General features: G+C 36.0%; 1 protein-coding gene across 1 annotated transcript in view; it reads right to left on the bottom strand.

The window, feature by feature from the left end:
- The window catches only part of ABI3BP (ABI family member 3 binding protein), a 134,707-nt gene that overhangs the window by 94,985 nt on the left and 12,082 nt on the right, over positions 1–27,640 (bottom strand). The window contains exons 2-6 of the mRNA XM_061366721.1: positions 21,249–21,428; positions 13,908–13,976; positions 10,903–11,035; positions 3,698–3,879; positions 777–838 (exon numbers count right to left, since the gene is read on the bottom strand). Of these exons, the coding sequence (XP_061222705.1) occupies positions 777–838; positions 3,698–3,879; positions 10,903–11,035; positions 13,908–13,976; positions 21,249–21,428 (626 nt within the window). The remainder of the gene's footprint in view (positions 1–776; positions 839–3,697; positions 3,880–10,902; positions 11,036–13,907; positions 13,977–21,248; positions 21,429–27,640) is intronic.

Here is a 27,640-nt window from a genome sequence, read left to right as displayed (position 1 = left end):
TTCAGCTGACATACAGATGCTACGTTTCTGCTTCAGCTCTTGGAAACAAAAAGTATCTGTGCGTGTGAATCCGCAAACATATGAAAACCCACTCATGATTGCTTGACAGCTGTTCTGGCAAATGCCAGATTGGGGGGGGGAGCAAACTGAAAAGGCAGAAATTAATAAATATTGATATTTATGCATTTATTTACAATAATCTTGGAGTGATTTCATGAAACAGCTAAAAATTCTACTTTGCCACTTGCAAGGATTTAATGAATTGTCTACCAGTTTTGGTAAGCACATTAAATTGCCCCTTCCAGATTCCTATGGTTCTATAGTTTCTTCACATGTAAGAACCACTAGTGAATTCAGTAGGATGACTAAGGATTTCAGAAAATCTGCGTATTCACAAGATTATTCTATGAAATAAAAGCACTATCTTATCACAAAATGAACTGACCACCACAAATACCAAAGGTTAAACCTGACTAGCACAAAAGGATAAGCAAATTTTTATGTTTAGAATTTACACACAGAACACCATCAGTTCCATGTTTGTTAAACTGGAATCAATATACATCATCATCTCAGCTGAAGTTCCCAATCATGGAATCAATTCATACATATAAACACTTCTTCAGGGAGTTACCTAGTTTTAGATTTAATAGGTTTGGTTTTTTTTAATATTGGCAATCTGTGGCCAAAATGTCTTTCTCACTTTAACAGAGAAGCAAACATTTCACCATACAAAATATATACATGTTATAAAATAAAAAGACTGTTTTTCATACCTGTGTCTGGGAATTAGGTACCAACTTGTACACATTCTGGAGCTGTCCGTTTACCTTTTTGCCTGATTTGATAGAAAGATAATTACACAGAATTATTTTTGTTTTGTCCAAAGCAAAGCAAACCAAATGTATTCACCTTTTTCAATAGCTAAGAAAGTTAGGAGGCTTAAATACAATGTATAAAAACACACTGTGTAACAGTTTTGTTTGGTCCCATTTCTCTAGATTAATTAAATCACCTGCAAAACCTCCTTTAAACATTTGACAGAGAGAAAATTAAATGTATTCTTCTTATTCTACAGCAGGAAGTAGAAGAACTGAAGTAGTCATTGGGCCCTACTAAAAAGAACTCAGAGGTGCCTTCTTGAATAAATTTAATGCAACCACAACACTAATATGCAAGGAAGAAACTTGAAAGGGGAATTTATGCATCCCATCTCTCATGCTGGTATTAGGACTGGCTAAAAGCAGCATGTTTTAAAGTCTCAAATAGCCTTGTGCTCTTTAAGTGCTTTTCTAAAAGAAATACAGATTTATCACTGGCAGTACCGCACAAGCGTTATCACTTCTCTTGGGTCTGACATGATTTCCTTTATCTCAGGATATAAACAAAGTGAGCCAGGGATTTTATACCTGAAATTTTTCTCTTATGCTTCTACTCCTAGCTTCTTAGTATTAGAAACTTCTTGTAATGCAGATGCAGGAGAAACAGGACCTCCCAGCACCTCTTATATTCTAACATGATACTTCACACTTCATCTGCATCTTCCAACTTTACACCTTACTGCTCCTTTTGTGAAGAGGCATGTAAAGAAGAGTCAAGTTAAACATTACTATGTTTCTTCATAATTCCATTCAAAACAGATAAACATTAGGAAAAAATCAACTATAAAGAAATATCAATTGAAACACATTTAAGTTGGCAAGCTATCCTGAAAAAGCAATCTTTCAAAGTGCTTGATACTTCTCAGGAACTATTTGCTTAACCACAAGGGAAAGCTGACGAAAGTTTCACACTGATTTAATGAGAAAATCATGCTAAGATGGTCAGAAATAAGACACTTTCATCTCCTTTAATAATTTTTGGTTAACTAAATGTTGAACCTTTGCCATGCCTTTTATGTCTTCCTTGAATAATGAATTAAACCCAGATTCTCCTCCCAATTCCTCCCGACATGTTTAGTATATAACAAAATCTGGCCTATGGAGTCAATAAATACAAGAACATACAAGAGGAATTTCAGTTTATAATCATTTATATATTCCACAGTAAGGCAAGAAAATCTATAGTGATGGATGTGTGGTTTAGATTGAAATGCTTCTTAATATATAAAAAGAAACTTGAATTCCTACATGACAGTAGTTAAAACAGGTTAAAAAATTTACATTTTTGCTGACTGGTAAGGTCTTATGCAGAAAGATGGCTACAAATACGTAATAAATGTTCACTCTTTGTTTATTGCCTGCAGCTTCTTTATCTACCTACTACATACTGACAATATGAAAGGTTTGAATCTGAAAGCTGCTTACAACTTTCTGATTAGAAGGTAATTTACCAGTAGAACAGAATGCAGACAATACAGGGTAATAGTAAGCTCCTTGGATTTAGTTGCTTCAGAAGCATCCAACAGATACAAGTCTACATTCTAGTAAAAAATAACTCACCTCATAGAATATGACCTCTTACCAGAATGTATCTTTCAACCAAACCCTATGTGTCTCCATAACTTACAAGAACCATTCTTCTAGCTTACTAAAAATGTCTGGTCTGTAAAAAATAGCATTTAGAAATACATTCTATACAAACAGAAGGTCTGTTGATGACAGTGGACATTTCAATTATTCTTGAACACTGTATTAAACTATAAACTCAGTGCACTCTTCACTGCCTCCTGCTCAAATATAGTCTAGCACTTGATGTACAGATTACTTTAAAATGTTTAAATGTAGGAAAACAAGCCATTTAGTAAGCCCTCTTTAGAGCTATACAGCAGAGTTCCTTCTTGTGAGGCAGTTATGGGAAAAGACTACCATGCTTCTCCACATTAAGTTCATGGTTTAACAATAGCATTATTCTGGACTGCAAAAATGACTCTATGAGTACTGAGCAGGTACTTCAAAGTTACAGCTTTCTAATTTATGAAGAAGGCCTGAAAAGTTCTTTATTAGGGAGTATGAGGGCTCTTATCCCTTCTTCTCAAGTATATTGAGCTGTGTAACTTGCCTACAACTTGAAAATGAAAACTTCATATGCATAACGGTCTCATGAGAATTCCCATTTTTCATATTTTGAGTAAGCTAGAAGTACCAAGCACAGGTGTTTGCAGCATCTTCTGACCAAGATCCTGCTCATAAATACCTTTAGGTAAATGCCTGAAGAAAATAAATGAAATCAGACAGCGTCTGTTAAGACACCTCTTCCTCTAGTTAAAAGGGGGAAGCTGCCTATTTCCTTCAGCAGTACATGATGTTTCAAGGGTTAATTTGGTGTCAGTTTGCCTGCATTGTCTCTGGACTTTGGAGAAAAAGCTTAAAATATGACTGAGAGAACAGCCAGAGATGATGTACACAGCTTCTATGAAAACCCAAATAAGAACATGCATGTCAATGCATGTTTGAAACTCAATTTATGTAATTCTCTGACTGAAAATTAGCTTCAAATACAACTTTCCAGCAAAGCAATAAAGGGCCCAATCTGCTGCAGATAGTTTACTATTTGCAATGAGAAGAGAACAACTCTTTGAAGAGTAGCTGGCAGTTTTTCAAACACAAAATATTTCTAGTTATACCAATTCCTAAAGAATTTATTAGGGACATAAGGAATAGCATTTAAACCGATCAGTAGCTTACTATACTGCAGCAGAGGAAAAAGTACTGTCAAACTTGAGTAGCTGTTTGATTAATTAACATCAAATACTTACTAGACAGAGCTGTCTTATGATTGAAAGTCTTGCTCCAAATACTCTCTTCTAGATTGTCTTTAACTCCAAATTCATAAAGTGTGTTTGGTTTCAGATTGTCCACCACTGTCTCTGTAACTGGGCAAAGCTGAAAAACCCATTTCTTGTCTTTACCCTTTTCTCTGTAGCGAACTGTATAGAACCTGCTCAACAGAAAAATAAAATAAAAAATAGTATTCTGCACAAAGAAATGTATTACAACCATTTTTGTTAGGAATTACTAAAACAGTTTTTACCCACCATTGTTCTTTCTGAACCCTTATGGTTATCAAATATCAGAAAAGCCAACATACCTTCCCTGCAAAAGCAGTACCAGCCCAGTCATCTTCTAGATATATGTATGTTCCCCATGATACAGGCCCCAACATTATGACTGTTATACAAAAAGCAAAAGAACAGTCTCCTTATTCAGAGACAACCATGTGTGTGAGGTTCTGACCACAAACTGCAAGCTCATTTTGCAAGTAGGTCCTTTGATTCTGACATAATGCAGAACTACTCAACCAAATCATGAGTCAAGTTAAGGACAGTAAGGAAGCCTCAACCAAGTTCTCAAAATCTTCTATATGCACCCAGGGGAAAGTGTTCCCCTCAGAATTAGTCCAAAAATATACTAAAGGGAAAGCCAGTAATAGTTGGCATTTATATTATAAATGTGATCTCATTCTGTGATTCTGTTATGTACTGACCACACTTCAAACAAGAAAGTAAACCACATTACTTTCAGCAGTTTAAATTAGTAACATGATGAATTGCTAACAGATTATGAAAATAAAAATATTTTTACAGAAATTTCACAATTCAGTCAAGCAGCACCTCTCTTAAAAAGTATGACTGCAATGTTAACCAGTGAATAACAACATGACATAAATGGTGACAGTTAATGGCACAAGAGCTCCACTGCTTGCTAGCATCTCACTTTCCATATATGTGTTGAATCACTGCCAGAGTGGGACAGAAAAAAACCTCAGAGAGTTTTGGCAACTTTTTAATCCAAGTATTACTGAAATTTTTTACACATAACTTTAATAAAGCTTTGTCCATATCCATATCCATCTTACATTTACATCAGCTAAAAAAAGAATGAATTCCATCCAATTGCATTTTTCCACACATCAATAGAGCAAATTAAGGCCATAAATCAAACACAACTCTAAACCACCAGATACATGCCCAATAATTGTTCAGGAGCAAAAAGAAGAAGAAATCTGGCTTGTGAGATTTAAGTCATATATTAGACAGGAAAATATATGTAGGGAAAGGGAGGCACCTTAAGAGAACAACAAAAATGTCCTGTAATCAACACAAAAGGTATCAAAGGTCCAGATTAAAATGACTTTATGGACCAAACATAATACTGCCAACACATAAAGCTGCTTTTGCCAAAGCTACAGAAATGCACCTCCAGAGTAGCGCATATGTGAAAAATGGCTATCGAGGACACAGAAATTCCTCCTTCATTATTAAAATGCAACATAAGACAAGTACCAATCATGGAAAACAATTTCATACACAAAGTTTCACGTTGTTTACATATTTTATCTCATAATAGTCAAATTTGTTTTCTTGGCACCAAAAATACAGGTTTGCCTGGTTTAGTTGCTGCAACTCAGCTCATTCAGGTATTTTACCAGGTTATGAAATTAATATTTCTCTTGGCTTACATAACACTTTTCATCAGCTCTACTACTTTGCATTCAAAACAAGCCATAGTCAAACCCAAAACTTGGAAAGGAAAGAAATATGACAAGTAGCGACTATCCTCTCTCATCTTATTAATTCCTGGTCTACCAAGTAGCATTTTGCATCCTTCAAGTGGGCTGTGATCTATTCACATTTCAGATGCCTCTCCATCAGTTGGACTGACAAAGAATCTTTAACAAGAAATTATGAGTAGCATCAAAAGGAAAATTTCTTCTCCCTTATCCTCTTAATCTGTTCATACATAATCACACAGACATTGACAAGAACTTACTTGAAATCTCTGTCACTATCTTGCAAAGGATGTAACATTAATAAGCAAATCCATCTGCAACATAAATGCATCTTGCTGGACCTCATACAGTCTCTTGGTAAGGGGTTTAGAATAGGTAGACAGATCTATGATGAAAATGTGAATCACGAGTAGAAAAAGCTTCCTTCTCGGCATGCCCAAAAGAGGAAATTTTGTTTTAATTTTCGCCCTTAGATTTTCCTACCTGCTCTAGTTGAATGCAATAGAAATAAAGTGATTGTATGTGATGGAAAGAAACCAGTGTACTTAACCAATTTGGTTATTGAACAGTGTAAACTAATGGGCACATCTGAAATTATGAGGAAAAAAACCTGACCAAAAACTTGCCCATAATGAATAGGCTTTTATGTGGCTGCTCCCACTTGCTTGAAAATATATTTCACTGTCTCCACACCTGCAGCCTCCTTCTCCCTGTTTGTTTGCTGGGTTTTGTTTTTTTTGTTTGAATTAAATAACTGAATTTAATTAATGAATTAAAATATGGAGAACACCTGCATTTCAAAAAGTATCTTTCATTGCAATCCAAAACTATTAAAAATCTGACAAGATGTGCCACAGTATGCCATTAGAAATAGAAACATATAGCATAGAAGAAATGTGCTCTCAACTCCAAGATTTCCAAGCCCATAAAAACTTCACCAAGGGTGTAGTTATTTTAGTGGAAGCTTGTCACCAATACTAAAAACACTGACTGTGATGACAGAATTTCCTCAACAATTTCAATAAAAGCAACCAAAATGCAGTTCCATTTACCAACTTGTAAGTCACAATTGTTTGAGTATTAATAATATTTAAATTGTAAACAACATGCACTTTTGGGGAAATGCAGTCATTTGTTTATAGAGTATGAATACAGAAATGCCAAGTTTTGTCATCAAAGAATAACAATTCCTTGTTAAACCTGACCAACAAGCTGCCAAATAAAGCTCAATTTCAGTGCCTGCCTGAGAACATTCTGGTGATTAAATTCTGTTATCATTTTAATTTCTTCCTTTTTCAAACCTTCCTTTCAGAAAAAGATACAATATTAACCAATCAATATATATAACTGAAAACATGAGAAAGTAATAAAATCCAGTTAGTGCTCACATATTGCTACTAAGAGAAGCAAAATTGTATGATGAATAAGCAAAACATTAAGTTTTCATGACACTGCCTTAATAAGAATTCCACCGCAATTTTTCCAATTTCACCAAATCTCTTGGCCAGATTCCCAGAAAATGCTTGTACAGGCAAATATTTGGGCACAAAAATTAGATACTGGAAATCTTATAAGGCAGGTGGTTTTATGAGGTTTCCAGAGTAGTTCAGTTTGTATAAATATAATGGGTTTATTTGGAACCATATCCAAACCAAAACTCCAAACAATTTAATCATGACTATTTTAGTCACACGTAACAGTAAACAAACAATTAAGCCTTGGAGATAAAAGAACATTGCTGTTCTGTGTTGTTGTCATAGATAAAAGATTATAAAACTTCTTTCACTTTAGTGCAGAGGAATGTAATCAGGCATACACACATACATATTTATTTCTTTATGGTTAGACTTCATTAGCAGCACAGTATCCATTTAGTGTTAGAAAGTACTAAAAGAAATTGTTCCAACTATGATTCTTCATATACTGAGTGTTTTGCAAATTGGCATACCATTTCCTTTTTATTGTCAAATTTACTTTAAAGTAACGTATAAACAGATGGAAAGAATTACATCACTGATGGCTGCCACTTAAGTCTCTACAGCACTAATTTAGTTTTCACTGTTACATGATCTCTAACATTCACTTTTTTTCACTTCTACTTTTTAATAGAACAACTGAAATGAATAGTTAGAGGTTATGAAGAATAAGATGCTGGCCACCAACAAATCTTTCCGTGTTTAAACAAACTTTTAGCATGTACTCCCACAGCAGTAATTCAAAAGCATGTGAAACTCAGTTATCTGCTGCAGTAGGTTTTCCTTAAGGAATTCTGATCTGTTTAAAGTACCTTTTCTATGACTTTTGCAACAGATATTGTGAGTAATTTGGCAGCTGCACAGTGACAAAGATTTGCAGACAGGCACAAAAGATGCATGTACATACCTTTCTGAATTTAGGGTTTAAAAAGCCCTACTTGTGTGCTGTGCAACATAAAGACTAAATATGCATTATTCTGTCTTCCCTCTCTTTTTTCTTACTTTTTTTTTTTTTTAAAGCCTCAGGTATAAATTAAGTAAAACACAAAATCTGTACTCCTTGCAGATACTAGGACATGAGGACATTTAATTGGTGACCTTATTAGTGTATATAAATATATAAAGGGGGAGTGTCACGAGGATGGAGCCAGGCTCTTCTCAGTGGCAAACAATGAAAGGACAAGGGGTAATGGATACAAATTGGAGCACAAGAGGTTCCACTTAAACCTGAGAAGAAACTTCTTCTCAGTGAGGGTGACGGAACACTGGAACAGGCTGCCCAGGGAGGTTGTGGAATCTCCTTCTTTGGAGACATTCAAGACCCGCCTGGACACGTTCCTGTGTAACCTTATCTAGGTGTTCCTGCTCCGGCAGGGGGATTGGACTAGATGATCTTTTGAGGTCCCTTCCAATCTCTAACCTACTGTGATACTGTGTGATACTGTGAAATCATGGGCAAACAAATTTAAACAATATAAATGCAAATTTGTCAAAGTTCTTAACTGAGATGTATTTCATGAAAAAACAAACCTTCTGGTTTTAAATTTCTATTTCATATTTATTTAGAAGCATGTTTTTTTCTTCTACAATCCATTTGATAGAGTAAAATACAGTCTTCTCTCAACAAACCCTCGTTTTTTTTCTTCATGGAAAAAATATCTTGTGCTCCTTCCCCCAACTCTCCCTCCTAAAGAACTGAAAGTCTGCTTCTGCAACACCCTGCTCTGTTTTGGGATCTGTAGAATTACTCTAACCTAAGCAAAGCCCCCAGAAGCTTATGCAGCAGTCTATATTCTCTTTTTCAGACCTAAATTGACAGTAAGCAGCCACAGTATGTTTATTATGAAAGCTCTGTCCACTACTGGCTAAACATTGAAAGAAAGAGAAGAAAGAATTGTACCTACTGCCCCGGAAATAAAAAAAAAAAAAGAAGAATGTGACTGTGCAGCAGGTTATTCACTACCTCATACTGGCATCAGAAAATAGAAGACACGGAGAAAGCTAACTCCACATTGGTGGAGTCTTTCTGGTATTACATAATTTTCATCAGCTACATAAAACTAACTGCTTGAGGTTTTCTGTTGGTCTTTTTATTTTGTTCTGTGTTCTGGCGCTCTGGCCAGGGATTATAGCTACTTCAAGAAGGCTTTAAAATTTCACACAAATATCAGTGATTATCTTTGCTTCCACAAAGAATTAGGGTTTGGAGTTATTTTCAGCAAATACATAGCACTCTACTGGCTTATGCCCTTAATCTCTAGAAGAGTTTGAGCAACCAAAGAACGGTTTGTCAGAAAATGGGATGGGAAATTTTTCTTCATAGGAGTTTTCCCTAAAGTACTTCGTAGGTACAGAATAATACAGAAATTATGTGTTACTTACTTATCCAATAATTAAGCAATAATTTGACTGAAGCAATAAAAGATACCATTGCTTTTTGAGAACATGTCACCTTTTATTAAAAACTTATTTCCTCACAAAACCAGATCTTCTGAGGAATACCCATCTGAGGTCAGATTCTCACTAGACAAAATCTTGGCCAGCATATTCATGCTGTTCCATGTGGTTTTAATCATCTGAGTCAGCAACATATTCAACTAACTTACATTATGCAAGATCTGTACAGAAGCCTAATATCCTTCCAGAGATGGTAGAATCTGAGGCTGAGAACTCCATTTCAGGTCCTGTAGAGTTACAAATCTAAAATTTGGTGGGATGTTAACTGAAATAAGTGGTCATATATGCCACATACTGCCAATGTAAAAGATTACATGTCATGGCTATGCAACAGTCTTAAGGATGATTAACAGTACATTTCAACAGGTCACAATAAGGAGAACATGCCAGACGAAAAAGGATCAAGTGGACTGCCTCTGCAATAGATACAAATGTTGATGAATCTGTTATCTGACTTCAAGTCTTGTACTTTTCTTACCATAATCTACATTTGACATTGAGTTTAATGGTATCAATGGGAGTTTCATTATAAATACTAAAGTAAGCAGATTTATGTCTAAATTAGACAGATAGAAATTAGGAAAAAAATTTAGAAAGATGGCCAAAAAAAAATGTTCTGAAGAATGCAAAGATACATTAGAAAAATAAAAGATGACAGTTGCAAACCAGATGTAGATGCATCCCAAACACGGGTGCACAAAGTTTCTTGGTTTTACAATACACTGCCGAGTTGAATGGAGCTTCACATAACATAAATGAAGGAAAAAAAAATCTCTTCTGTCATAAAAGGAAGAATACAAAGAACAGCAAATGACAGAGCAGGGAAACATCTGTATTAACAATTTCAATAATGTCAGCAGATGAATTTGACTCATCTGCCAAGAATTGTAATGGTGTGCTGAGAAGCTACCCAGCACTATGACTTCTCTTGAAATTGCTACTTGGTGAGTCTTCCTGAGTTTCACACCTATTGTACCTCTCATTAAATAAATTACAGCAACACAAAAAATATTATAGTAGAAGAGATCTTCTTATAATTAAAATAGAAAATTAATGAAAACTGTACTGTATCAGCACCAGGAAAGCAGTGTAGTGATAAGACCAAACACAGGAAACAAAAGTCAAATAGCATTAAAACAAGGCATAGTACAACAAAAGACTTACTTTATTTCTACTTGGCCAACATTAAACCAATAAATTTCCTATGTCTTAACAAAGTTTCTTTCAATTGATTCAGACACAAACAAAGGTAGAGCCAAGTGTACTGGTTTAAGAAGAACAAAGGTCGAGTGTGAAATAGCAAGATTTGTACTTCAACATTGAGCTGTCTGAATAAATCGACACTCAAAACAAGGAAAAACTTGTGAAATTAATTTAAGTAAATGAGAAAACTTACTTCATGTTCAGAATATTGTTTTAAAACTTTTAATTTCCACTGTCAAACTTTTTTCAGCCACACCACATAAGTACACCGATTTAAATTATGATCATAATAAAAAAAGATTTTCAGTTATGTTACCTGTCACTAGCACAGTTAGTAGTTGCTGTCCAGTCATGCTGAGGGTTGACTAGGATGCCCCAGGAGAGAAATACGGAGGTTGGGGTGAGAGTGCCAACTATCAGCTGCAGAGGCTTTTGATTCTTGGTCCGACCTACATAAGAAACATATAGTTCCAACTAAAAGTTAGTTTCTTTCTCCTGCATTATGTAGGGTAAAGCTTTTGCAGTATGCTTATCGTAAGAAAAAGCTATATGCAGACTAATTTTGAAGCTCTGGCTGTCTTGCACTGCATCACAGAAAGCATTGCACAGAGTTTAGTGCATCAGGAAGTCTCTCTTTGAATCTGACAGAAATAGTAACTTCTTGGCAGGATTCTTAGTAGCACTGACATTACTTCCACAGATAAGTCATGCTTATTACAGCATTCTTCATCAACGGCTAAATTGAACCTACAAAAATTCTTTTCCTTTTAAGTCTAGGCAGATCTGAGTTAGTATCTGGATCTGAGGGCATTTTTTCTATTAGCCACCTACTACACTGAAAATGCTTAGCTTTTGCATGATACTTAACTTTACCTTTGCTTTGTATGAACTAGCACAACTCTCATACAGAGAAAGAACTTCCTTTAAAGAAAGTTTAAAAGCTAACATGTGGAAATGAAATTATCTAGAGCAACTATTCTGAACCTGTAGCTTGTGGACTGCTACAAGCCCAAGGAAAACCTTTGGTGTTTGGAAGATGATTAATTAAAAGAAATTCCTATATTCTTCACAACACATTACATATCTCAAAAATCTGAAGTATCTGTACCACCTCAAAATCTACAGGTGACCACAAATACCCAAAAGTTTATAAGCCACTGACCTAAGGGTTATATTTTTTACTGTTGTGAAACAGATCTGACTTTCTTTTCATGCCTTTTGAACCCTAGTAGCTTTTCATTTAACAAGCCCCAGTGAAAGTCTGATTTGTACTTTCAACCAATGTGTAAGTGTGCATTTAGAAATGTTAACCATGGGGATTTTTACTTCATATTGATGATGAGTATGTTGACTCCCCTCCCCAAACAAAACAAAAAAAAGCACTCTCTACCATTTGAAATACTGTAGAACATGTGATACTTCCAGAAGAGCAAATGCCTGAAGAATTTTCTTGTTTTCTTGACTAGTTCCTATACTGTTTCTCCATTTTTAAAGAAAAAGTAAAACCAAACAGCTTGGTCATTCAGCAAACTGTCTGATCCCTTTCTTGATCACTTGTTGATGGAGCATGGAAAATATGTGAAGTTTAAGGAAAATAAAACCCAAGCTCTCATATAACTTGAAATCATACTGGCTTTTGGAAGGACCTATATATGATTTTGATCATGACATTACGCCATTAGTTCCCACTTAGATACTGCAATGATTTATACACTGTAAAACCAGGAATTACCTTGGTGATCATCTATGCTGATCTGTATGAATACAAAACATACAACTGCTCTGTATTAATCACAGTATGAACTAGAGTGTCTCTTCCAGAAATGCAGCCAGTTTTCATTTGTAAATTTAAAATTGCAGCAACTCAGAACCTACCATTGCATTAAAGCAACAGATGTTCTTACATCTTTGTCTGCTGGACTGAAAAGTCAATTATCTGAATCCTGTTTCACAAATCAGTTTCTGTCAACTGTCAACAGTGGGGGGAGGGGGGGGAGGATAAGGGAAGATTTGTTTTGATTTGATTCACTTTTTTGTGTTGTTTTTTTTTTATATATGTGTATATATGTATTGGGTGATATGGTTTAGAGTGAGGTGTCCCTGCCCATGGCAGGGGGGTTGGAACTTGATGATCTTAAGGTCCTTTCCAACCCTAACTATTCTATGATTCTATGATTCGATGTATGTATACATATATGCACATGTATATGTATCTGTATATATACATATATATATGTTGCATCTGAAAACTAATTCACCTTTCAAAATCTTTCCAGACATACAGTTTTAAATCTGGCCAAGAGTAAGAAATTAATTCCAAGCAGTTATCGGGAATTATAAAAAGGTCATCTAGTCCAACCCTCATGCAATGAGCAGGGACATCTTCAACTAGATCAGATTACTCAGAGCCCTATCCAAACTGACCTTGAATGTTTCCAGGCCTGAGGCATTTACAGCCTCTGGGTAGCCTCTTCCAGTGTTTCACCATCCCCACAGTAAAAAAAACTTCCTTATATCTAGCCTGAATCTCCTCTCTTTAAGTTTAAAAGCATTACCCTCTTGTCCTACTAAAACAGGCCCTGTTAAATACTATAATCATATACACATACCAGTTTATTCTTCACAATAGTCCAGTGATCTTGAAAATCATCTCCATATTAAATTAAGGAATTAAAATCTAACAATATTAATGACATGATTGAGATAATACAGAAAGTCTTTGGAACAGATGAGAATCAAATCCAGATTTCTACTCTGCTATGTACAGTTTAAACTAGAAACATCCCACTTTCCTTAACTCAATGCGTCAGCAAATTTAGTAGTAATACTGACTTACAGATATATACATACATATATATATATATATATATATATATACAAACACACACACAGAGACACACACACGGTACCATTTTCCAATGAGAAACAAAGAGCATTAATATGTTCATGGATGAAGAAATCCTTACTGGTACCTTAGCAAGACTAGCTTCAGTACACCAGATCACTGTATGCAAAACTTACTTTTTTTCCATGCACTTGTGATCTCTTTAAACATCAGAAATTAATATTCTAAATTCAGTTTTCATTAGTAATAACTTTTGACAAGAACAACCTCTAGGTACCTCTTCATATTCTGAACATCACATTTTTGACTAATTACTGACTAGGAAACACTGTCCTAACATTTTATCTTCCTGCTTATGGAATTTGTGCACCCCAGTCAAGCATCTACAGTTACTAATATCTTTTCAGAGAAACCCAATATAAGATTCTGGTTTTCTTCAACTACTTTAAGAAAGATATGCAGTAATGGTAAAATACCTGAACAAGATTTCTTGTTACTTGAAACACGTGCTGGTCTTACTGAAACCAAATACCGTGGCTCAGCATCTGTAAATGAAGAAAGCATCAATTAGTACAGATGTGCTATTTATTTAAGAAAGGGATTAACCTATAATTAATAAGTCCAATATTCAGTCAATGTTTGACACATATCCAATCTTTGTGATTTCCAGGCATGTTTGCTTTAAGCTTATTGGCCAATGATTCAGAAATACTCTAGCATTAGGAAAAATAATACACCCATGCACAAAAGATTTGGCAATTCTTTTTGACTGGAACACAACAAACAGGTGAACATGGCAGGACATACATGTAACACTTAACTCAAACATTACATGGAAAGTGAATGGGAATGAAAACCCATATGAAGAAGAAGGCATTACAGAATCAGAACGGTTTGGGTTGGAAAGGACCTTAAGATCATCTAGTTCCAATCCTCTGCCCTGGGCAGGGACACCTCACCCTAGACCATGTTGCCCAAGGCTCTGTCCAGCCTGGCCTTCAACACTGTCAGGGATGAAGCATTTACCATTTCTTTGAGCAACCTGTTTCAGTGCCTCACCACCATCACAGTAAAATGATACCAAAATAGAAAAGCAAAACATGTAAAGTAATAAGAGGGCAAAACCTAAAGAGTACAACCAGAGATATCTACTCTCCTGACAGGAGCTGGAGAAATTTCTCCTACAGTATTTTCTATACTCTGTTTTAAGCCATACACCTTAGGTTTCCTGTTGTAAGGTTGCAAGTAAGCAGACTCTCATAAAGAGCTGCATGATTGTAAAAAGAATACACAATATTTTAGGTATGCATACACCAATAGACCAATACTAAATAATTCGAGATTCGCATGATAGTCTGGTCGCAGGAAACAATGTCATATAAGTTTAACACAGTCTCCAAATCAGTTACTGGCTTATTTTATCATTAGGTTTACATACTTCTTCCAGGGTCAATTTAGGAGATTAATTAGACTATCATTTGCTTTGACAGTTTTGAATACTCTTTATGAAGGCAAAATTATTACTAACATTTAAGAGCAAGGGACTCATATTTGTGTAAAACCCGCAAAGGTCTGTGACTTTTGCTGAAATTTCTGTGTACTGTTATACTAGAAATAATGATGCATGCAATAGGACTGCAACAATTTAAGTGATTTTCTTATTCAATAAATTAATCTCAGAGACAAATTGCATTTTTCAGACTTTCTGATATTTACACTTCTTTTAATTTTATCCCCTATTCGTTTTCTTCCAGGAAAAACGAACCTTTGTGAAATTGTTTTAAAATTAATTAAAATAATAACTTAAATTATTATATTTATCTTAACTCCTGTCCAAATGTATTTGTGCCACTTCCCATAAGACGTTCAATTGCTTCACTTCAAAAAGCTAACAGAAATGACTGCATTACACAGCAGGAAAAAAAAATAAAATTCCAAAACAAAACCAGCCCTACAAAAGAAGAATTTTTGCATTTAAATTCATTCCCATGGAAATGGCCTCAGTTTCTTTAAAAGTACACAAGAACTGCAGCCATTCTATAGGATGCAGAGTCATCGCTATCTGGGTGTCAGTGTGAATCAGCTTGAAACATTTCTGGCAATACCAGTCTTCATAGGAAATAATGAAATTAAGTAAACCGAGTTTTACATGAACTCTTAATACATTTCAGACACACTGAATGCAGTTTGGATAACTCGAGCACATTGTGGTAAGAGGCCACAACCTCAGATGCATTCCTGTTTCTGGCAATGAAAGGCACATAATTTCACCCTGCAGCTTAAAATAAGAAATATTTTGATTAAAACAATGTTGAGATGTTGATTTTAGTTTGGAGAACTCATCTTTAGAAAAATCTTATGCTTGACATCAGATGTCAGAGATTTTTGCCCTTCTGAACTATTTAAAACCCAGCTCTATTCTCACTGAAGAAAGAGCAACACTAAAAGCTGTAAGAGCTTCCAAAGATATATCCATGGGCAGAATTTGGCTCACCATATATTCATCAAAACTAATTTAGCTACATTTTTTTTCTAAGATTACTCTGTGTAAAATTCCTATATCTAGTTTAGGCACATGCATTTTCATCTGTATCTATGGATGAGATACTGGATTTCCTGTCTATCTCAGTGTAACAGATACCTTGAAGTCTAGCAATTAAACAGAACCACTGAGAAATCATTCAACTTTTTTATTAAATTGAGAAGCCCACTGAGTTTTCACACTGTTTGGTCCTCTTGCTAAGAAATATATGTATTGATCATCACCACAAAATGGAAATCACTGGATGCTACCACAACTCAGTTAATTTTCAGGGGCTTAAAACATTGCCTTACCCATGTATTAAACTTTATCAAGCTGCAAGAAATATTTTCCTGTGTTCCTTTATGATGCCTATATATATGCGTAATCCTCTCTATGGATCCATGTCTATAAGAAGCAGAAATCTTGGGGAGAGGTAATATAGAAGGAGAAAAAGGAAATGCTGTTAAATACTGAAACCTAAATAAAATCATAATTTAGCTTGTGCTACTTCATCTTAAGGGATAAATTAAACTGACTGCTGAAATAAAAGATAGGCAACAAAAATGTGAGCATTCTGACCCATAAAAATATGAGGTTCTGATTGTGTTCATTATGATTTATAGAATATACCAACTATTTTACACTGAAATATATTTAGAGAAGTGTATTTCTTAAATAAAATTATGACCTAAGTAAAAGCAGATCAAACCACAGAGTACAGACAATGCTATTTACAGCTGAGTATTTCCTATTTTGTATAAATAGCATTCAGGAAGAAAATGATAATTACATAATTACGGTTAACATTCAAATACTGCAAATTCAGATTCTGCTCCCTAAAATCATTTTAACATACGTCAGTATAAAACAGAGATACATGATATAGATGCAAGATACAGATATTTTTCTCATATTTAAGGATCTAGAATTTCATAAAGGATCCTTACAGAACAATAAAAACTGTAACAAGTTGAGTTTGAAATACATTTGCAAATTGGCTTTGAAAATCTTAGCTATTCCTTGCTCCTTAGCACAGTCTGGAAGGCCTGCTAATGTAAGACTAACCTGCTACTGCCTCATCCCTTTATTAAGGCTGGATTGACAAATGTAATGGATAAGAACTCATTCAGCTGGCACACAACTATTGCTTTATAAACCCACTGAAGCTGCAGATCAGAAATAAGGACCAAATAGTGACAACCTCCAATTCTTTAGCCACGAAATACTACAGGAAAATGTCCAAATTTACCAGAAAAGTGCTAGTCTACAAATCCATGACTAATTCTTAGTGCTATAATTCCTCAAACATAGGGATTTTTGACAATTCAATGAGAGGTGCCAATACAACATGGGTATTGCTTTTCCAAGTTTAAATACCCGCAGCTGACTAAAGCAATGCCACTTTGGACCAAAGAACAACACTCCTGCAGGCACACAGGCCTAACCAAATGATCTTGGAAGCAGAGGGGAAGACTAGTCACACCCTGAGGCACTGGTAATCGCAATGCAATAGTATTTCTATAGCAGTTGATAAATGCAGCAAACACATGCATTGTGCTGCAATGCAATGTGCAGACACTGCTGCATTCAGTATATATTCTTACACCCTTTCCACACACTTCTCAAAAATATTAGAAGCATTTAGTCATCTTGTTTTAGCTTTTAAACATCAAGGCTACTACAGCTCAATGAACTGTCACCAATTAGCTAAAATATTTTTCTGAACTCCTTCAATACTCAGTGTTTTTTTCACCTGGACAGAGTAAAACACACACTACGTGTTCACACATGTATGTCTACAACTTAACCACAGAAGAAACATTCCAACTGCAAAGTTGCATAGAAGTAAGCCAGTATTTTGGTGTCATTATAAAAGAAGACTAAGATTCTGTAATGTTAATTATAAAAACTTATTAAAAAAACTTTTATTACCCACCTTAACAGCTTCAGGTGGCAACCAGAAGAAATCAAAAATACGTATCATTGATACATCAACCTAATACAGGAGAACTTACTTCCATAGGTAATGAACTAGGCTATCAAATCAGCAGCAGAAGGCAACTAATGTGTACTGCAAAATGCTAGCAATTTCTGCTTATATTCAACCATACTATTTTAATTCAGTTAATTTCGTTCAGCTAACAGAGAAATGCACTTGAAAGCAAAAGCACAATGAACTAATGAAATTAGAATACATTTTAAAGGAAGGTGTTTTCTCCTTCCTTTAGACTTCAATAGGCCATCAGATTCAGAAATCAAAACAAAGGATTTTTTTATCTTCAGGCTACAGTTCCCTAATCTGAATTTAGTATTGCTAAAGACTTACTGCAGGATGCTGTTAAGGGCAAAGGCCAATGGTGGAGAAAGTGAAGTATCAGAATTATTGTACTGTAACAAGCATGGGAAAAGATACAGAAGGAGGACATAAGGGGCTGTTGTGAGTTAACATGCTGCTGGTCAGTACACTTAGCTAGCTGAAAGTGCAGCTGCTGACCTCCTCCAGATCCTCCAGTCCACCAGGCTCAACTAACATTAGCAATATGAATCTGGTTTTTGGTAAGTTATTAGGAAACAAAATATTTCTGAATTAATGTTCACATTATTTGGCATCTTGAAAACCATGCATTTAGTACACCTGCACATTTCTGGTAATTGGTTTGATATAAGAAACTGCACAGCAAGGTGTTTTAGCTAAGCACTGCTCTAGAACACATCCCTAAAATACACTTTTGAAAACATTTTCAGGGTGGCACTAGAATTCTCGCATATATGTATATACACACAGATATATATATATATGCAAAATTCACCCATCACATATTATGGTTATTATAAAGCAGGATTGCCAATACATTCTATTCTTACACTGTACAATCTGGTTCAGGTAAAGGAAAGGCAAAAGCATGGTCAGACTCTGAACTGGTTTTAGAAACAGAAAAGGAAATTAGTTTTATTCACTCTGCTACCCTATTGTTGTTCATTCTTACAAAATTTTCCCTTCTACACCCAACTTTTGGGATTTCTTCAACAGTATCAATAAATTCAAGGAGGCTGACTTGCAATCTTCCTAACCAAGCTAGAAAAAAATAGCAGAAATTTGTCAAGGAAATACTCCATGAGTCATGCAGACTGAACAGATTCAGATAAAGGTTTACATCAAGCTCACAGTTTTGGATGGGTTTATTCACTTTATTTGTTACTACATCAGAATTTACACTTTGATACATTTTGATACAATCTGAGTACCTCCTGCAATCAATAATAATGTTGCTTACCATCATATAAAGTCATAAAGTACATTAAACAAGACACATCTTGTATCCTGATAGAGGCATACTTCTTTGAACCAAACTTTGATCTGCTTCATAATTGTCATTTACCCTTCGCTGTGATTTGAATTCATCTATCTAGCAATGCACGAAGCTGTTCAAGACTCTGTTGCCAGCATGAGCTCATTACAAGTTCAGGAAATCCAACAGAATCCTTTTCTGTTTGTCCGTGCCCTCTACAGACAGTTCCCAATTCACAGATAATGTTACACAATTGCTGGCTCAGTTATTCTGTTATTTGCAAAAGAAACTTAAAAAACAAACAAACAAAAAAAAAGAAAAAAACCCCAAACCAAATATTTAAGATAAGAATCACTGCAGTGAGGTGCTGAACATTTTAATGGATGAAACGTAGCCAGATGTCACACTTTCTACAAAGCCACATATCTCTGCTGGAAATCCTAGAAAATATCACTTCCTTATTAATTTATTTTGAAAAATTTGCCCATATACACATGTAGTGTCATAAATTCATAAATCTGCCTCCAAGTTTATTGTTAACAAGGTCATAAGAGGTGTGTGACCCAGCAGAAAAATGTGACAATGAATTTAATCTTAATCAACAGTGACAGCGTTGGGAATATGAAAATTATGGGCTTTAGATATATCTGGTTTTGTGTATATTATGTCATCTATTAAAAAACATAAGTTAGGCATTGCTTCATTCCCCATACTTCTGTTCCAACTGGGGAGAGTTATCTCAAACAGAATACCGATTATGCTGCTCCATTAACAAAACCAGGCATGCAGAGCTAAATCAAGCAAACGTCTGCAATGCACTTCATTCTGCTATGTGAATCTATGCTGTCTGTTAGAAAGGACATAGGACATTTTAAAGGATTGGTGCATTTTAGGGAAGGAATCATGACTTACATGCAAAGTCTGTATTTTTTCTTACATTGGCTAACTACTAAATTATTACCGAAATAATGTTTTTTCTTTGAGTAGGTTCTACAGTTGACTGTGTATCTGTACCATTTTCACTTACAAATCTTCATGGAATAGACAATTTTAATCCTAACAAGGGATCCACTTTTGTCAAGATACAGAGATTCTCCTGAATCGAGTCACTCCCTTATGAGGTTATAGTCTAAAGCAACGTTTCTTGGGAAAACATACCTTTTAGTAACAAACAAATGTTAAATCCTAAAAATTGGATAAGCCAAAGCATGAGAGGATCAAGGAGCTCTCAGGGTGAATGTGAGTATTTCTGTATAAATCTAGCTGATCTGATTGTGGAAAAATGTGTGGAACCCACTGAAGACCTTTTGCAAAGTGATCATTGGTAATTGAATCACTAGAATATCTGTAACATGGAATACACAATTTTTAGTGTGAAATTTCAAAAATACATTGGTTTAATATAAGGATATCACAGTAGGCCAACCTTATAACTTATGAAATGGTCTCAGAGTACAAAGATAATGCAAGATTTTTCAGCAATAGAGTCTAGGGGTTTTGTATCTTTGGAAAGAATCTTGAGAGCATTTCTATTGTTCCTCTACAATACCTTGTTTTTCTAACATCCTCATGAAATATATGCTGAGTCAAGTTCTCTGGCAGCCAGAATAAAACCTAACCATTGTTCCTTAAACTACAAACCCTCCTGCAATTCCTCCAGTCAGTCGCTGAAACCGGGGTGTGTGGGGGGGGGGAAGCTAGCAGTCACCACTACCTTCACCTCTACCACCGAAGTCGCTCTAAAACAGAGCCAAAAGCAAACAGATGTTCTTGGTTTAGCTCATATTCTTTATACACCTGGCAGGTACAGTAAAAGCTGCATTTTAATGTGGTGTTTAATATTAATGAAATGGGAAAGATGATGCACTCTTTGTTAAATAAACACAAAGAAACCCTGAGCAACAAGTCAATAAAAACAAGAATTAAGAAACCCAAAGGTTTATATCCTTACTCTCACTCTGTAAGTCATGACGACAATAGCATGCAAAGCAAATATGGCTTACCAAGTTCTGTTACGTAGTTTTTTCCTTCTGAAGGTAAAGGAATGTACTGATTAGAAAAGAAACTGCTTCCATAACCCAGGACAAAACCTTCTAGTCTGGTGTTTTGACTTGCTCGAAGATACCTCATGCAAATGGTGTCATCTGTGGCATTGATCTGAACTTTTAGACCATGTCTTTTCACTGCAGAAGAAGTAAAAAAAAAAGAGAAGATCAGAATGTATTATCTTGTAATTATATAATCAGTAATGGACTATGACAATATAACAATATAACAATATAGGGCTGTTATGCTGTTTACGTTACCAAGAAACCTTTTTTCTTAGAACAACAAAGAATGACTTCATAACAGACTAATCCATTTTTTTTAGGCTACTAGAAGCTGTTATGTCTTATCTTGGTGGGGTGAGGGAGGATGGGATTTCCCTTCCTTGTACATACAATTTTAATATTACCTTGTCTCCTGGTTTTGGCAGTTGGCACTGTTAGGCTTATCATATTTTCAGAATATGATAAACTGTTAAACACCAATGATTAAAAAAAGAAGTAGACTTTCCCCAAATTTATGACACTAGCGCTAGAATTATATATTTTGGGTTATTATTTCCCTTCACATTCTCAAAATACAGATTTTTATTCCCAACAGATTTTCAGGCATCTCTCCAATCATGAGTGCTGAAATTTTCAGAAAAAAAAATCCAGAAATTTGCACAAACTCATTTTATTTCAGGAGCTAAATCCTGAAGAAGAACAATGAGATGTATGATCTGTCATTACTTAACAAGGGAGGGTGATGCTGAACTTCTTTGTCGTTCCTGCCCCTCACTTTAAACCCTTCTTTCCTTTTTTTTTCTCTCTCTGTAATTGTATACTGATGTTCAAAATTTCTCTAGACAAGTACATATTCACTGTCTGGTATCACCCCATACCCTCTCTTGTTTTCTTTTGGAGAAATTCTAATGACCAGAGTTGCCAAGAGGCCACAATCTCCAGTTTGTGAAAATGATTTAGTAGTACTAAATTTAGTAGTTGAGCACCTGCAGTTGTCTGCATGATAAATATAAAGACCCAAGCCAAACATTTTATGCCTCTTCCCTTTACAGAAAGAAGAATACAATTAAAACCGATGGAAAAGATGTGCCTCCAAGGAGATCCTTCTTTTATCTAAAGACTGATCAAGCAAAAGCACTCAGCCAGGAAACAGTCACAGTTTTCCAAAGGCAACTCTGCCAGGTTCCAGAAGACTGCAAGACTTCTATAAAACTCAACTCTCTGACATTTTCAGCAATACAATACCATCACAGGGAAAGGCGTGACAGTTGCCTCATTATCTGGGAGACATCCTCACTTCTTTTATATTCAGTATATGAAGCTGCTGTGGGTATGCAACTTTGGATATCAAGAAGGTTCCAAAGAGCAAAAACCAGGAAGAAAGCCCAAGACTTCAAAACCCTTTAATATACTTCATAAAGATGCCTAGTAAAAAGTGTTGCATGACAAAAAAGTTTGATATTATCCCTGATCGACAGTGAACTAGATCTGTTAAAATTACATAGTCTGCAAAACTCCAACCTAACTTTGGAGAGCTGAGCATAAATGAAAAGATGGTCTTGTGGTTCCACTGAATATACATGTCTAAGAACACAGCAAGACTTACAATACTCAATTCAAATATAATTCTATTCCTGTATTAAAACTCTTAAAACTGGATTTTTTAAAAAATATTCAAATTTAGAAAAAATTCAAGAGTTTGTTTTTGTTTTGTTTGGGTTTTTTTAACACAATTGTTGCTATATACCTCAGTTGTACTTTAAATTAATTTGAAGACTTAATTCTAATTCAAGATTGAATTCAGCTGGGTTTGATTCCAATTAGATTGATACTGTGTTTTATTCATAAGTAGTCAATTCAAATGACAAGATGTCTTGATGTTTTTTAAGCCTAAAAGCTCTCAGTGAAATTTAAAAAAACAGAAATAGGATCTAAATGGGATACCAAGACAGCAACAGCTTTGAAGTAGGATACTTTAGACCTTTTCTTTGTAGCTAGTGTACCAAAACCACCAAGACAGCTTTTAAACTTGAAGCCAGTTCTAGCAGAACATAAATGGGAATAATGTATTTTTTAAAATAGAGAATAAGGCAAAAGAAAAGGAGATTAACTTAAAATATAAAACATAAATCCTTGTCCTCCCTACCTTGTCTTGACATGGCAGGTTTTTTTCCTCTAGTTCACTGTTAAGTACAGGATGCTTTCTCTGGATTTGTGGCCTGGATGGCAGGGGGGTTGGAACTAGATGATCTTAAGGTCCTTTCCAACCCTAACTATTCTATGATTCCATGAATTAGTGGGATGGTGCTAACTAAAGCAACACAAAGCTTCCAAAAACAGCAGCAAGGATGGGGGGGGGGGGGGGGGGGGGGAATTAATTACAACTAAATAAAGTCATCAATTTTATCCAGTGCTGATTCTAATAAGGAAGGTTCTGCAGTAATTTTGGGCATGGATATCTCCAACTTGGTATATCTCGAGCTGGTGAGCATTGGTGTTATAGTGGTTAGCATAGGCACCTGCGGCCACACACCCTGCCACTCATGACTGTCCAGCCTTGGGGAAAAATCTCTTGGTCCTCCTATATTGTCGTCTAACGTTTTTTACTTTCAGCCTGGGAACAATGCTGATAACACTGATGTTTTTAGTTCCTGCTCTGTAATGTTTACTCTGACCAAAGACTTTTCTGAGTCTCATGCTCTGCCAGGGAGAGGGGGAAGCCATAAGGAAGCAGAGCCAGGACACTTGATCAAAACTAACCAAAGAGGTATTCCATACCACAGCATGTCATACCCACTGTATAAAATGGGGGCAGTTACCTGGAAGGGATAGATCACTGCTTGGGTTGGGCTGGGTATCGGTCAGTGGGTGGTGAGCGGTTGTATTCTCTTCCCTTCTTATTTCCCTTATCATTATTATTATTGGTGGTAGCAGTAGTGATTTGTGTTATACTTTAGTTACTGGACTGCTCTTATCTCAACCCCTGGGAGTTACATTCTCTCAAATCTCCGCCCCATCCCTCCAGGAGTGGGGAAGGAGGAAGTGGGGGAGGAGTGAGAGAGCAGCTGTGTGGTTCTGGGTTGCCAGCTGGGCTTAAACCATGACACCAAGGTAGGAGAAGCCGCTATGCTGAATCACCTACTCTCTTCTACCACTAGTGCTAAAACAAAGGTTCTCTGTTGAAGTTAAAAGAACCCAAGTTTACTGGGAATCATAGCTGTTGAGTGAGAGCACTTGGGATCCAGAGAGTGAAAGGCTACATAGGAGACAAAACCAAAGAACCATGAGGACAGAAGGAAGCCAGCAAGTACAGAAAGTGTTGTCTGTTGTGGCAGAACCACCACTGCATAGTAGTGGACTCTTTGTAGGGAACACAAAATGTCTATGGATTGTTTGTATGGAATAACATCTCTCCCCAAATCAGGTCAGTGTGCTACATAGTCACGAATCCAGATCTTCTTCCTGTCAAAAGATCGGTACTCCAACATCTTCCCAGAAGCCCTTGCACTCTTACAGCACCCCACTTTTGTGCCCAACTACACACAGTATACTTCTTAGTAACACTCTATAAAAATACAAACGCAAAAGGATGTGAATCAACCCTCTTTTTTTTTTTTTTATAGAGTACATTGTAAATAAATTGTTCTTAAAAAAATAAAAAAAAAACAGTCAAAATGTTCCATACTCAAAGAGGTCACATGATCACATGGGTTCAAAGGAGACCTGGACCCTTATCAACAAATTCAAACATTTCCCAGGTCTAAAAGGAAAAGGCAGTTTTGTGCAGGAGACTGTAACTCCACTATGTTGGTCTGAATTAAAAACAAACAAAAAGCCTCCCATGAAAACATAAGAAATTGCAACTCATGTTAAGACCTATGTGGAAGGCCCACATGGTCTCTTGTAATTGCCGGAGCAGTCAAGAGGAGTACACAGTAGTAGAGGGGCCTATGCAGCCAGACGAGGAGACCTCCACCCTGTGTGTTCCGAAGACACTCCCAGTTTAGTCAAGACAGGGCCAGCCTAAAGCAGTACAAATGTAAAGGACTTTGCATTAGTTTGGTGAATGGGGACTGCTCTCAGAAACACATTGGCAAAACACATTTTGCTTGCGTTCTGAACAACTAACAGGAAAAGAAGGTATTCCCATTCTGAGTAATATCTCTATCTTGGCCACCATTCAGATAAACATTCATTAAATATGATTGAAAGGGCAAGGGAAGTCACAGGAATTTAACTGCTATTATTCTGTGATAAGAATGCATCTGATTTCAAGAAAATAACTTTGTCATATTATCATTTTATGAAAGAGTTGAATGATAAACTAAGCACCTAATTCCAACATAAAGAGATTCTGAAAATACCTTACAAACAGAAAAGAACAATTGCAAGCACAGAGCGAGGCAAGGGTAAACCTTCCTAATATTCACTTTTATTAGCTTTTGGCACATGTTACTGAAACTCTGGTCTTAAGTATTTGCATTTGTAGCATAATTCTTACACATTGAGACCGTCTCCAAATGCAAGTCTGGGACTTGTAGGTACCTTTGAAAAACAATCTTTCCCTTCATGCTTGCCAACAGAAATTCCACACTGATCTGCAAATATTCTCTTCAACAAAAGTCAGTTGATGGCCAAAACCAGCAGGACGAACAGCACACAACATACCTGAACTGAAAGCACTACACTGAGTTCATTAGATCACTTGCAGCATTAGAATCACTCTAAGGAAAGCACTCTTATAAGGGGAAAGCCTGTTAAAGACAGCTTAATGAATCAGCTGCATCATAATGGAACCAACCACCAATAACTCTTCAGAAAGAATAGCTACAGATAGACTGAAGAATCCAGTTTGACACTTGTTCAAGCTTTGGATCCACCATGGATTATGTGAAGTACCTTCTTTTTCTTATCACTTTAATCATGGAGTAACAGAGGAAGAGAAAGGAGAATTCATAAGCACTGCTACCATCTCTGATTCTTACTAGCTACTTCTAAGCGATGATTCATATTTAGCCACAAGGCAGAGAAGTCCAGTTTTTAATTTCTACTTTCACACTGAAAGTTCAGTCAAAGCCCTTTGGCTTAGGTCTAACATCCCCTAAGAAATCACCATTCCAAAGCAGACCGAAGAGGCAAAACTAATTACTAAGAAGAGATTTATATTATTCCTTTGATACTTAATAAGTGAAAATAACTAAGGAGATGAAAAGAAATGGTTCACTGGGCTAGTTGCATTAAAGCATTATTTGTTCCATAATTCATTGTTGGGGACAGCAGTATTTCCAACCTATGCAATCAAATAAATCCATCTGAAAGTTCACGTCCCCAAAGAACAAATAACAGAATTTTGCATCAATAATAGAGATTTAAAGTCTTTGACATTGTGTCCAGTGTGCCACTATATCATTACAGCATTGTTGGTAATTATAGATGTAGAGTTAAAATGGCCAGCTGTTGCAGAATGGCTCCAGGAGCAAGGACATGGATCCTTGGAGGCCTTGTGCGAGCAAAGCAAAGTGTAGGTCTCACATGTACATGACTTAAGCTGAAGGGCACACTGTCCTTGACCTCTGGGGAAAGTCCCTAGGGGCGGAGCTGTGGTTGAAGACCCTTGTAAACAGGGACCGTACATGGGAGGGGAATGTAAACGAAACCGTTCAGAACTGGCCAATGCTGTTATGTCTGGTAGGCATAATTAACACTATGAGGATATAAGCCATGTACAACACGAATAAAGCAGAAGCTTGTTTATCACTCATATTGGGTTGTTGTGTCTGGCTTCTCCTCGCTGTTGGCAGCTAGCTGATTTGATTTTCCTCTGTTTCAAAGAACATGAGAGAACTTGGGTGATGAAGTGACTGGAATGTGGATTAACTGTCTCTTTTCTGTTTCTAACCAAACCCCAAAATGTATCTTGGCCCTGTCAAATGAAGTATCATCAGCTGAAGAGCACTCAGTTCCTGTCTTCAGAAGATATGTCAACAGCTGATAATGTATCAGCTAGTAATTATCACATTCAGTAGCAACCCTGAGGTGTTGATATAGCAACAAATTTAAAGAATGAAGCACAAATGAAAAAGTCGCCATGTTTTGTTCTGTAATAAATTCATCTTGGCAACTTAAATTTAGAGCAATCTCCTCATATATTTCACTGAAGGCTCAGCAAAACCAATACTGGGACATACTGTAAAGATGTAGTTGCCAGCAATTCTATGTATCTACCGAAAGCAACATACAAAAAAGTATTCATTACTTTGATGTCATCTCTCTCATCTGTTTTCACATCATTCAAGCACTTCTTTCTGTGTTCTACTTCCATCCTTTTCACTCTCTTTCTCTCA

Source organism: Neopsephotus bourkii, unplaced genomic scaffold, assembly GCF_033783945.1.
Source record: "Neopsephotus bourkii isolate Nb327-2 ecotype Australia unplaced genomic scaffold, CSIRO-AGI_Nbou_v1 NB_1350, whole genome shotgun sequence".
Taxonomy (NCBI): Eukaryota; Metazoa; Chordata; class Aves; order Psittaciformes; family Psittacidae; genus Neopsephotus; species Neopsephotus bourkii.
The sequence above is the reverse complement of the archived record's forward strand: the minus strand, read 5'-3'. Positions and strand labels throughout refer to the sequence as shown.